Raw genomic sequence first — 13,519 nt, 5'->3', positions numbered from 1 at the left:
GCATTCACATCCGCACCATTAAGGATCAGACTAGTACCAGAGAATCAAAGGATATTATCCCAGACTTCAAGATAATGATCAGCAGGATCTCTATATTGAAAATATGAACTTGCAACATATAGATACAAGTTTAGAACACCCACACGAACCACAACATGATGATTATTTGAGAGCTGTCGAATGAAGACACAACCAACTTCTCTTCTGCACAAAACAGCACAAAAATTGAGCTAGAATTGATAATTCAAATCCTAACCTCAACCCAACACAAAGAGCAAATGACCTGTAATTTAGAATCCAGTGATGAAGATAATTTGCCCAGATAATTTAATTCATGCACTGATGAATATGAATAAGTTTAAAATTAACATTTAACTGGCAAGATACGGCCAATCTGTAACACAAGTCTGCAAAATTTGGGTTGAGGAATTTTTTTAACATTTGATAATTGATTCCTATGTAGTTTTTAGCACTGAATCTGAAAATAACCTTCATTTTTTTCCACCACATGAGGATTTTTTGAAAATCGCATATTTCAAAATTTGTAAAAAATTGAAAATTGCAAAAATGTGATACTGTAAAATAGACATAAAACTTTTTTTTTTAAATAAAATAATATATTCACTTTTTTCAGCTCATACTATGTATTCTTATAGCTTAACAGTTGAGTGGTCTGAAGAGGTAGGCAGTGGGGGAACTGAAGATGATGAGATGGTGGAAGAGTTGGTTTTCCATTGTTCAGTGAATGCATGGAGGCGACAGCTTGGCCGAAAAGTTATGACAAGACTTAACAAGATGTAATATGTTTATACTGCTGTTTACTACAGCAGGCTTCTGTAATTTGTCTAATGCTATGCAATACCAACCAGAAATAAATATCAAAAGTACAAGCTTCTGTCATAGATACATCACTAAAATAACATTATGTTTAACTTAGATGATGTAATTCAATTGGTTAATAAAATTGTATTAATGTCGAAGGCGGTCTACCATTGTAATTGGTTAGTTCTTAGATGGCGCCACTGAAATGCTATATTGAAATAAGAGAGTAAATATAATTATAAATATAATCTAACTAAACTTAACCTACGCTCGCTAACCTTGACTAGAAAGCAAAGTCATTAGAAAACTGTTAACTCTCATAAAACTTTTGAACCAGTTCAATTATATTTTTACTGAAAGATATTCTTTTCTTTTAGTTCCTCTCTTTTCATTAAAAAATCTTCTCACTTGATGGATTGAATATTGACTTGAAGAATTTCACCCATGATTTTCCCATGAAGTGGGGACTAAAGTTAAAAATATATTTTCTATTCCTAGTTTATCCCAATCAAGTACATAAAAGTTATTTTTATAATTATTACTATTTTGTTGTAGTCTTTTAAGAACTAATTCTTATTTTCTTCAGAAGAAAAATTCCTATCCAAAACACAAATTGGATTAAATCACCTTCCTTTTACCATAAGCTGACATGTTATGCGATGGAATGACGTAAAATGAAAAAGGTCACTCATTTTTTTCAGAAAGCGAAGTAGAAATTTGCTTCAAATTTTTTTTTTTTTTTTTAATGTTAATTTAGGAAACTCTTGGTTTGGTTTGTGATCCTAGTCATAATTTACAATATAATCTTCATTCCAAGCTGTAATTGTTTTTTCTACACACACATTACCTTTTGCCTTAGAATTGGATTTACAAGGTTTAAAGTTTGTTAATTTTTTTAAGGAATCTTAAACATTATATCCTGAACAATTAGTTATTTTTTTCTTGTCACTTAAACTAATCAAATTAATTGTTCTGATAAATTTTATACTTTTTAATTTTTAAACACATATAAATTTATTGATTTTCATAAACATGAAATAAGAAGGCATAATTTAGCCCAATTCTGAGGCACTCAGCTCCTTCTCTACAGCACTTAATCTCAACACTGTTAGTTTAACCTTTTGCATGTATGTTTTTATTATTAATATTTTTTTTTAAATGTATTTGTTACACTATAACTTACTTTTAATTCCTACACTATATCACTGAAAAAACCTATTCTGTTTTGAGCAATACAAAAAATTTTATAAAAATCTAATCTTGTATATAAAATAAAAATTACTCTTAAAAGTCACAAAAATAGTTAAAAAAGATATTGCACAACTATGATAACAATCTAAACAAAAGTGTAGATAAAATCAAAGAATCTTCATTAAGTTATAATCAATATCTGGACTAAAATTCCAATAAAAGTTAAAAACTAACAATAACTAATGTTCTATGATTTGACGGTGTACTACTATAGCCTAATGACAATGAGTAATGTTCCTGAAACCATTTGTTGTTAATTACGTTAACATTACTGTAATAATGACATCATTAATGTTAGAAACATTACACTTCCAATTAAATAGGTCTACTGACCACACACACACACACACATACATACGCGCGCGCGCACACACGCATGCGCGTGCACATGCACACATGGGGGTCTTCTGTCATACATATTTAAATTATGCTAAGTTCACAATGTCATAACCTTGTTATTAGTAATTTCATGAGTCACAAATCTCTTCTAGAAACAGCCATTCTCAAGTTCTCAAGAATAATACACATCCCATGTTAGGTTTATCAGGAAAGTGATAAGTGATGTGGTTCCCAATGGCTTCTTCAATGAGCTGAAAGTATTGTAACAAGACCAGTATAATGGATCTCTGCCAATTAAGAAGAAAATAGTAGAAAATAACAATGGAAGGAATACAGAAGCAGACTAAAAGGAATCATTTTTCTAAGGTTAACAGGTACATTTAACAATTGTTCTTTGTAATACTACCCAAGAACTCCCAACAGATGTTGTTCAACGAAAAAGGGTTACTGGACCAGAATATGAATTTAAGGGAAAATGTAAGGATGCAGACAATAATTCTCACACATCAATAGTTAAGGAATTTGGGTCTGGTTCTGCAAGTCAAGGATACGAGTATAAATATTTGAGGCCTGGTGAATTAAAATCAGTATTAACAAGTAAGAAGTGAGTATACGCAGGTGCCATGAAGTGTGTTTCGACATGAGAGTAAGATGGCTTATAATAGAACGTGCAAAGTAACGTCACAAACATTCCAGTGTGGGCAGTGGGTGAATGCAGGAAATTGTCGGTGAGTGGACAATTAGTGAAAAGAGATAAAGTTCTAAACTCATTCGTAAATTGTTAGGGTAGTTCTATTTTAAAAAGGAAAGATGGAGAGAATGAACTTTAGACCTCTATTATCTGGTAGTTAATACAAAACCAGTTGTTAAAGGTGTAAATATTAGCAGTTATTATAATGTCTTTGGCCAACTGAATTGGATTCTGGTTTTTACAATTTAACTACCTGTAAAATTCTATTCTGCATGTAATTTTTTATTATTATTTTTGTTGTGATTATTATTATTATTACTGTTGTGGTTGTTATAACTATTATTATTATTCTTATTGTCATTATTATTGATTTGCCTTATTTTATTTATGTTCTTATACTAATAAAGTGTAATTATATAAAAATTTTTAACTGTTAGTCTCTTAATATCCCGATCAAGCCGCAAACACATGACAGTATGTTACTCATCAGCATGCAAATTTCAACTGAAATGCAAGTAACACTCAACTCAATAGTGACATCTTTACTCACACAGTTAAGCACATAATGTTCTTCTTGTACTCAGATGCTATGCACCATATCATAAGAAACATACAACATTAAAAGCAGCAAACAGATCTTATAGTCAATTATAGGCTGTGTTTAAGAGAAATATAATATTAATAATCTATTTTAATTTTATGTACTTGCCTGAGATATTCTGTCATCTTTATTTAAGGATGATTTTGGAGATCCCAAAGAAATATCACGTTTATAGTTATTAAAAATACCTCTTCCATTGCAGAGTCTGAAAATTAAATAATCAAAAAATTTACATCATTAAAACAAATAAAAATATTATTGTGCAATTTGTTCTGTCACATTACATTAAAAAAGTAACAAACTATACACAAATTATTAAAACACAAAGAACTACATAATTTTAATAGTTAAAATTAAGTAAAAAGCAACTATGTAGACTAAAATTTTCATAATTTGTTCCACATCTTGAATCCTTTTTCTATTTGTTTATTTTTTGTTTGATGACCACATAAGCTTAAAGCTTGTGTGAAAAATATGAAAATTTAAATTTTGTAGCACACAAAAAATGCCATGCCTAAGTTGGGTTTTAACCCAGGACTTCCAGATGAAAGGTCACAAAGCTACTACTTTCCCACAGATATTGGCACTTAGTTACAAACTAATTGTAAGTTGTTAAAACTACTATGAAATAATCTTTTTTTTTATTAATAACCAGAAAAACATAAATCTCAGTTGTATATAACAAGGCTAGATCAAATGTAAACAACAGTTCACTTTAAATAAATTTTAGCTTCAATACAATCAAAATCTACTTTTTTTTAATGTAAATGACATCAATGCACTTGATCCACTGATGTAGCAGACTCTAAATTTCAACATTAAAGAAATTTTTCAATTGCTTCTCAAACCAGCTTTCTATATATTAAACGATTATTTTTTTTCAAGCTTTTCTTTAACTTACAGTGGTTCAACTGCATCCTCAAATATTACAACCTTAATTAAACACATTTCCTGACATCATACAACGGTGAAATTTTACACAGCAATGTAAGTTGGGTGACAATACTATATTTATTTGTTATTTCGTAAATTTCTGTATTTTATATATAGAACATTTATATATAAATTGTTGAAGATACAAAGGGAGATTTTGAAGAAGGAAGCTGGATCAATAAGATGTAGCTATCTATCTAACTGATTTTGAGTGTTGATATGATGAGCATGTGTGAAACGATTATGCTATATGCGGTGCCTGTTAGAGCAGATAGGCTAAAATTTAAAAGCTATCAGGATATATTATTGAGCTCAACACATTAAATTATTAATGGTACCGGAGGTTACCATACTATTTCACAGGAGGCAAACTTGGTGATTGCTGGTGTGAAACCATATATGTAATTGCGTCAGAAAAGCAGCAGCATTATGTTGCTAAGAAGTCAAGTGAAGTGACTTCAGAAAAGATTTGCGAGATAGAATGGCATGGCAGGCCAGATGGGATGAGGCAGAGGGTGGGTGTTATATGCATGATCTCTTCCCAGACATTGTTGGTTTGCGTGGCGCCCCTTGGGTTCACCCTAACAAGTATGTGATGCACTTTCTTTCTGGTCATGGTGCCTTCCAAGACAGACTTTCGTGATTTGACTGGATGGATTCAGGTGTGTGTCCAGATTAAGGACAACTAGACACAACCATCTAATTTACGAATGCGCAAAATACAAACTTTTGTGCATGGAGACTATTTGTCGGCTCAACATTATCGGTTAACATTAGATCTCCACGAGAATTGGAAACACCAGGCTGAATAGGTAATCATTGAAAATTTCATCAGGTACTTGGCAAGAAAATGGATTGCCGAGGGAATTTAGGTTTCTGCCTAATTTTTCCTGTGTTTTCATTTTGTTCTTGTGTTATAAGGTTTGATGTTTTTGTAGTGTTTCTTTTATTTAGTTTTATTTTTAAGTTTATTTTTATTTCTTGTTTTGTTTTGTTTTACGACTGTGTGTTGAACTCAACTTCTAACCTACTGAGTAGGTAGTTGCATTTTTGATCTCCGTTCTTTCATGTCACTCAGTCTTGTTAAAGACTCAACATAGATGTATTTTAAAGAGTTCATTTCCTAGTAGTACACCAATGGGAATATCACATGTGGTTTTCGCATCAGTGGCATCCTGACTGAGGCAAGAACAAGGCTATGAGATGCCTTTTACTGAGGTTCTGAAGATGACCTCCAGTAAAGCCCATAACCATAAGGGCTAGGTATGAAAGAGGTAGCGTGGTGACTTAAATTGCCACATGGAAGGTATCTTCCCCTACAGGGTCAGGATGTGACATTTATAATAATTTAATCTAATTCTCCAGGTTATAATATAGAATAAAACTGCAAATAAATACCTTTTTGTTAGCTAAAGAATTAAAACAACTCAAAAGTAAAAACTTACTTGACAGTTTAAATATTTATACAATTTAAAAAAAAAAAAAAAAAAAAAAAACAGTGGCAAAATTAACACTTTATGAAGAGATTTTATAATTTAATTTAAAAGAATTTAATTTTTTCATATACAAACAACTCTGTGGAGGAAATAAAAAATGGAATAATGTAATTCCTCAGAAATTATTTTAAAAGAAGTGACGAAAGATATCAAATTTAGGCAAGCATGTAAGAAAGGAAACAAAATTCTACAACGATGAAGAAAGAGACAGTGACTCAATAAAAGGGATGGTTAAAGAAAGCTCATCAAAAATACCTAGAAAAGAAAGCAAATAACAAAAAAGAAGTGAGCAAGACTGGATATTCGTAACTATTACGAAGAGCAATTGAGAGCTACACCAGAATAGCATTAAGTTTGATTGACACTCCAATGCCAGCACAAATTGCAATACCATACAACAGAGATACTTCAACACTGCGAAGATTGCTTGGAAAGTCTATATAATAAGTCTATATAATGCTATTTAGAATGTAGGGCACTGGAAATGTCACAAGAACATGAAATTAGTTCATAGCATAGGCATCAACGACGTCATGAATTGAATGCTGATCTTATAGCATTCAAAAATATAATTAGCAAGTTTGCGATAGCAACTGTGAAATTTGTACAAAATAATGCTATTCTAACCAGGTTTCAACATTTCAATTTGCTACAAAACCCATCAAATCTCCAAAAAAATTAAAACAAAAAATCAATTGCTTCTTCGTCATTGGTATAAAACTCATATATCAAGCCCAAAAACAACAGAATTCTCCTAGGGCTTATTGGAAGTATCTTCAACCAGGACCAATACCAAACGTGTTTCAAATACTCTTGCAGTTAGTACAATTACTGTCATGCATAATAACATTTGTCAAGATCAAACTGGATGATTTATATGGGCAGTATGGTTTCAAAGGACAAGCAATTCTTTTTGCTCAGGACGTCTTTGAAGTCAGCAAGAAATTACCACATATAATACCTAGCTCAGCAGGAGATTCAGGGATTGTGGTCATTAAGGAAAATCTTGAAAACTTAAGTATGTTTACTTAAACATGGGAGTGTTATATCTTATACACGGTTGTTTTACAAATATACTTTATTTTTATCTAAAATCCCAATCAGCCTAATAAATACATTTAATAAAAAAATAATAAACATTATATGTGCATGTATGTATGTAATTACAAACATGAAGTTCTACACTTACATACACATGAATATAAAATATATATATTTTACTGATGTAAAATTTGACAACTTCATTTAATTATGACTAAAAAGTAGAAAATAAAAAAATGTTTAAAACATGATTTTCTTCAAAAGAAAATAAATAACAAAAAACAATTCGTACTAAAACGTAAAAAAAAAAAAATTTATTTTCAAGAAAATTACTTTAAAAAAATAAGTTTTAAAAATGTTCTACTTACGCATGACTAAAAAGAAAATCGTAAAGTGGTGCCCTCATATGCAACTTTATAATTAGGACCACCCTTTTCTTTTCAGTTATGCAAAATAGAAAATTTTTTTAAAGTTATTTTTTTCGAAAGTACTTTTAATTTTTTACTTTTTGGCACAATTTTTTTTGTTAATAATTTTTTTAAGAAAAACATGTTTTTATTTTTATGTTGAATTTCTGTCCTAATACCTAAACTATTCCTGATAAAAATTTCAGAATGCTTGACATTTTTACATATGTAGTTCAGTACAGTTGGCAAGTTTAAATGTGTTTCAATCTCACAACAAATATAATACCACAGAAGTACTTTGGCAAGAACAGAAAAATTGCTTTTTTATATTTGAATTGTATAATGTATTACTATATAAAATAGTATCTTACTTTAGTAACTTACCTCACTTCATTTCATAGTGTAATTAAAAGGTCTGAGACTAGTTTAAAAATAATTTAACTGAGCACTATTGATCAATGGCAAGAACTGATTTGTTTCTGTCTGACAGGCACATGCACAGACAATGATGTATTTACTATAAAATAAGTACATTCCAAACAAAATAAATAATTTAAAAATTAGCAATTTATGATCTGTAAAAACATGTACATTAGACAACCTCATATAACTAAAAAATAAAATAATAATAACCTTTTCTCAGAGATATTTGTTTTGTCATTTACAACAGCTAAGACTGATCTGGGTCTCGGTTTCTTAAATCTGGTCAAGGATTTCTTTAATTCTTCTTGTTTTTCGAGAAGCCTGTGACAAAAAATTACACAAATGAAATAGCTCAATAACACAATACAATGAGTAAGTTTTGAATTACATTATATATTATCACTGCATTCTTGCTCTCTTTAATTAAGAAGTAAAACAAGGCAACAAATCTCAGCAGAAGGTAACAGCAGAATTAAAGAAATTTGACCCCTTTCTCAAAATAATAAAATGAAGTAAAATACTGATTGTTAGGAGGAGGAGATTAGGAGACCAACTTTACCTAAGAGACACTACAGCCAATAGACTTGCTGTACCAATAGGAAACAAAGGCACCAAAAGCCAATCCACTGGTAGTCCCACCAAACTAGATACAAAAGATGGCAACAGAAAAGATAGATACAGAAGAACTGGTAACTCAGGTTTTGGCACCCTCAGAATGGAGAACTAAGTAGAGTCAGACCTGCACTCACAGAACTTATAATAGAGAAGAAAACATCAACTATAATGAAACAGGAAGTATGATGAAAAAGGATGACTGATTGATCATAATATACAGATTGGGTAGTTTACAGCTTTGCCCAGGGCAATTTTGAATAGTGAATTATAATTGATGAATGCTGCATGAAATATGGTTTATATTTATTTGACAGAAGATGAATACACACCCTAGAAATTCTCAATTTGAAGGTTTTATAGAAGACATTCAGATCTATAATAGATTTGAATAGACATATAATAGATATGTATTCAAATCCATATATCTTTTATATGGATTTGAATACTAGATCGTGGATAGCGGTGTTCTCTGGTGGTTGGATTTCAATTAACCACATCTTAGGAACGGTCGATCTGAGACTGTACAAGACTATACTTCAATTACATTCATATACATATCATCCTCTTTCATCCTCTGAAGTAATACCTTATGGTAGTTCTGGAGGCTAAATAGAAAAAGATCTATTACAGATTAATACTGCAGTAAAAGGAACAAATGATGTCATCAACAAACTTCAGATTAATGTCTCACTTATAAATATTTTAATATATTTTCTGAGTTTTATTCACACATTTTCATACATAAAACAATATTAGGTGCAATTAGGTGCAGCATCATTTACATAGCATAATTAACTTATTTCATCATAAAATAAAATAACAGAAATCAACCATAAATAAAATACCACTCATCCTTTGAAAGTTGTGTAAATTTGTGTGTGTTTATATTTTTTTTTTTTATTCTTTTCTTGGAGTTATAACACAAATAATTAAGTGTTTCTCTGTAAACCAAGGTAAATTTTATTTATTTACAGATTTTACAATTGCTAATTACATTAATTATAAAGCTTACCTGTAAACCAAAGAAACAACATTCAAAGTCTATTATTCACTATGTTGTTCTCTTTTACAAATAATTTTTTGTTAGTCTAATTCAATTAGTCATTATCACGCCACATGTTCATTAATTTCTTATTCTTTTTACCTCCTGCACCATCAAGTGTTTAATTTACCAACCCATCAAACTTGTGTGGTAAATTCAATCGTATTAAGGAAGTAATATACTTTCCTTAATATTACTTTCCTTATATATATATATATATATATATATGTGTGTGTGTGTGTGTGTGTGTGTGTGTAAGTATATCAGTATTATTAATAAATAAATAAATTGCCATAAATAATAACATAACAGAACATCTAATTTATAACACACAAAATAGCAAATATTTAAGAAAATAATTTGAAATACTTGAGATTTCTAACAATATTTAAAAATGATTTAGACAAAAATATATTAAAGATAAAATAAAAACTTACTAATATTTTAACATGTGAATTAGTTTAAGAAGGTAGAATATTGAAAACTACCCAACTTTTATGTTGGCTATAAATATTTTATATTTTATGCCAAGGACTACAAACCATAAAATTAAGAAATTTCAGTGTGTAATCAACTGCAGAAGTGATTTAAAGGTACAAATTATACCAGCTAAGCTAAGATTCAGTTTCAATAGCTAACAAAAAAACAGTGAATAAAAAAAAGCTTTTTATTACTAATTTTTATTATAAATCAAGCACATTATGTTCTCATTCTATACCTTTGTAGTAGAATTTAACCATCAAATTAGCACATTTTTTCAGTGAGGTTTTGTAATGATTGTAAAAATCAACCAAATTTTTAATCTACAATTGGAGCAATTAATTAAGGTCATTTGTATTTGAAGAGAACACCATGCCTCTAATGGATTCCCAGAACAAATAATCACAAAGTGTTGAAAATCATGATTATACTTCTGTTGAATAAATAACGTCTCAACAATTCCTCTTTTTGCGATCCAAAACAAACAAGTACTCAAGGTAAATTAAGTTTTTCTCTATAACTACACAAGGATTTTCATCAGACTAATAAAAAAAATTTATTATGTCAATCAATTTGAAGAACATTTCATCAAACTATATCACTAAGCTAGAGAAATAATGATATAATTCCAATTAATTATAAATTCCATCTCACTATCAAAATCATGAAATATTCTTGGCCAATAATATCAATAATACTTAAACCTCAATTCCTTTAGAATGTTTTATAATCTTGTTCTGGATATTTCCGGCCTAATGAAAGCCCTTCTAATTTTCATTTGAGAACTTTCTACTGATGTCTCTGCAAAAAGTTGTTTGTTTTGAAAGTGCAACTAGTTTTAGGTCTACCTGATCATTGAGCATCTCCAACAACACCAACATTTCTAAAGCAGGAAACTATGTAGAAAAATTAATTATATTTGCCTTTTATTTTTCAATAAATAAATTAAAAAAAAAAAAAATCCTGTTTATATTTGATTTACCCTCATATTAATATGTTCATCAGCCACAACAGAAAAAGAACAGTTAGTCATACCAATATATTCTAGATCGGCAATCTTCACATTTTAAACTGTGAACTCCTTGTCTATCTAAGATATTTATATATTTTAGTAGGATCGTGGAAGCCATTTAAAAAGAAGACTAAAAAGATAAAGCTACATAGATGGCATTTGCAGATCTCAAAAATTCATCTATTAATATAGAATGGAATAATATACTCCAAATTTTGAGAAAAAGCAGATAGAAATGTAGAGTAAAAAAAAAGTATTACAAATGCACTATAAAATGTTTTATAATAAGAGTAGAGGTAAAATATGTAAACTAATCCAGAAAGAGTAAGAACACGGTTTGAAATTTATTACAATAATTTTTAATTTTACATGGAAGTAAAAAGAACTGAAGAAGAAATTTAAAAAAAGTCAAATCTCCATTACGGAATGATAGTGTCTCGGCCTTTCATCCGGGATCCCAGGTTCGAATCTTGGTCAGGTATGGAATTTTTCATGCATTACATAATTCCATTTCCATATTCCCATGCACAAGCTTCTAAGCATGTTTCAAAGGTAAAAAAATCATCTAACAAAAAAAAAATTGGGAGTAGAGTAGTGAACCCAGAAGTGAAAATAAAAATTAAGATTCGATGATAACATTGTTTGATGCAAACAAAATAGTTGTTTCATGCAACTGAGTAACATAAATTCATAGCTCACAGAAATTCCACTGAAAATAAAGGAAAAAATCAATGAAATGGAAGAGAATGACATGAAATTAAACATTAAGATATTAAATCATCATATACCCAAAGTTGTAGACAAAATTACTAGGGATGTACAAACTAAGAAATATACCCAAAAAAAAAAACCAGCCGAAAGGAAACCAAGAGAATTTTCATACAGAAAAGAAGTCAACAAAGAGAAAAGAATTAAGACGTACTTAAATATTTCCATGGAAAAAAGAGCTCAATGGTTGATGAGGATGTTTTAGAATGAACTGATATAGAAAACGAGTATTATAAACTGTTTAAACCAAGTCGGTAAGGCATATATTAAGATATCCATAACCATTTAACATCTATAAACTCAAAAAATGTATTTCTATGAAATACAACTCAAATTTTTGCATAGACCCTAGAACAATCTCAATTTCAAGGATTACAGTAATTAATTGTTGTCAGGTCACGATCAGTACAGCCATTTTGAAAACAATGGCACCAGAAAATATAAATTCATTCACATTTCATACATAAATTCATTTCAGTATAGGGTGAGTAAATCTCTACCCAGCAACCAGTATTGGTCTTTACGTTCCTCTCTTTGACCACAAACTAAAGTAAATCAAATAAGGTAACTTTTTGAATAGGTGACTGCATACTACCTTGATAGACAAACATTGAAATTAAAATCATCAAAGAACAATATATTATTAAGTATGAAATGAAAATTACTGAATTTTAATTCAAAAAATATAATTATTTTACATTACCTTTTCAGATTATATAAATGTTCAATTTCACTTTTAATCCAGAACAACTGATTTTCTCTTTCAACATTAAGATATTGAAGTAATAAAGATGAATTGTCATTACTTATTCCTTTTCGATCTTTCATAGTTTTATCTACAAAAAGATTACACATATGTTAACAGAAAGATAAAGAAATTCTATAACTTATTATACATTTTTATAAGTTGTTCATGTATATTCAAAATAAAAATCCGTAATTGTTGTTCATAACTAATGCAATGACACTAAAAAAAAGCCTTTTTACAAATTAAATCTAGCAAAATAAAAAAATTATTTTACATCGATAGGTCCCACATACAAAAAGGTAATGTAAGTAAATTAAAAAAAAAAGTACTTTATAATCATCTAACTCAAGGAAAACAAATACAAAATATTGATTACAAGTAACAATTGCTCAACAATATAATAGTAAACTTTGATTAAATAAACACTTTCCAATAAACTAAATCTATCTGGGATTTTATATCTGTTTTGAGAACAAAACATCATTATCACCATCATTTCCATAACACGGTATAAGTCATAGACCTGTTCAAGCATTCTACCACTTCCTCGGTTGTCCTCTCTTCCTCTTTCTTAACAGAGCAGAGCTAAGAGTCTATTTGGAAAATTCTTAAATCCTACATGTTCCTTCTTCTGCTCTCTACAATTTGTTTTTACATCAATTATGGAAGTAATGAAGAAGCCTCTTCTAATATCCCCATTGGGTATTAGATCTATCCCTTCCTTTTACACTTCTCTATCCCTTCTTGTTACATCTTTAAGGTCCCTTAAGAAATTCATTTGGTGGCCAATATAGAGCTTAATTCATTTCTCCTTAAAACCCAAGACTCACAGCCTTATAATAGTAGGTAC

The 13,519-nt window shown here is 29.6% G+C and overlaps 1 protein-coding gene across 1 annotated transcript in view; it reads right to left on the bottom strand.

The window, feature by feature from the left end:
* LOC142331242 (uncharacterized) overlaps positions 1 to 13,519 on the bottom strand; it is a 72,733-nt gene that overhangs the window by 43,462 nt on the left and 15,752 nt on the right. Inside the window, exons 4-6 of the mRNA XM_075377004.1 lie at positions 12,625 to 12,757; positions 8,215 to 8,325; positions 3,813 to 3,909 (exon numbers count right to left, since the gene is read on the bottom strand). Of these exons, the coding sequence (XP_075233119.1) occupies positions 3,813 to 3,909; positions 8,215 to 8,325; positions 12,625 to 12,757 (341 nt within the window). The remainder of the gene's footprint in view (positions 1 to 3,812; positions 3,910 to 8,214; positions 8,326 to 12,624; positions 12,758 to 13,519) is intronic.

Source organism: Lycorma delicatula, chromosome 1, assembly GCF_047948215.1.
Source record: "Lycorma delicatula isolate Av1 chromosome 1, ASM4794821v1, whole genome shotgun sequence".
Taxonomy (NCBI): Eukaryota; Metazoa; Arthropoda; class Insecta; order Hemiptera; family Fulgoridae; genus Lycorma; species Lycorma delicatula.
This window is presented reverse-complemented; position numbering and strand designations above follow the sequence as displayed.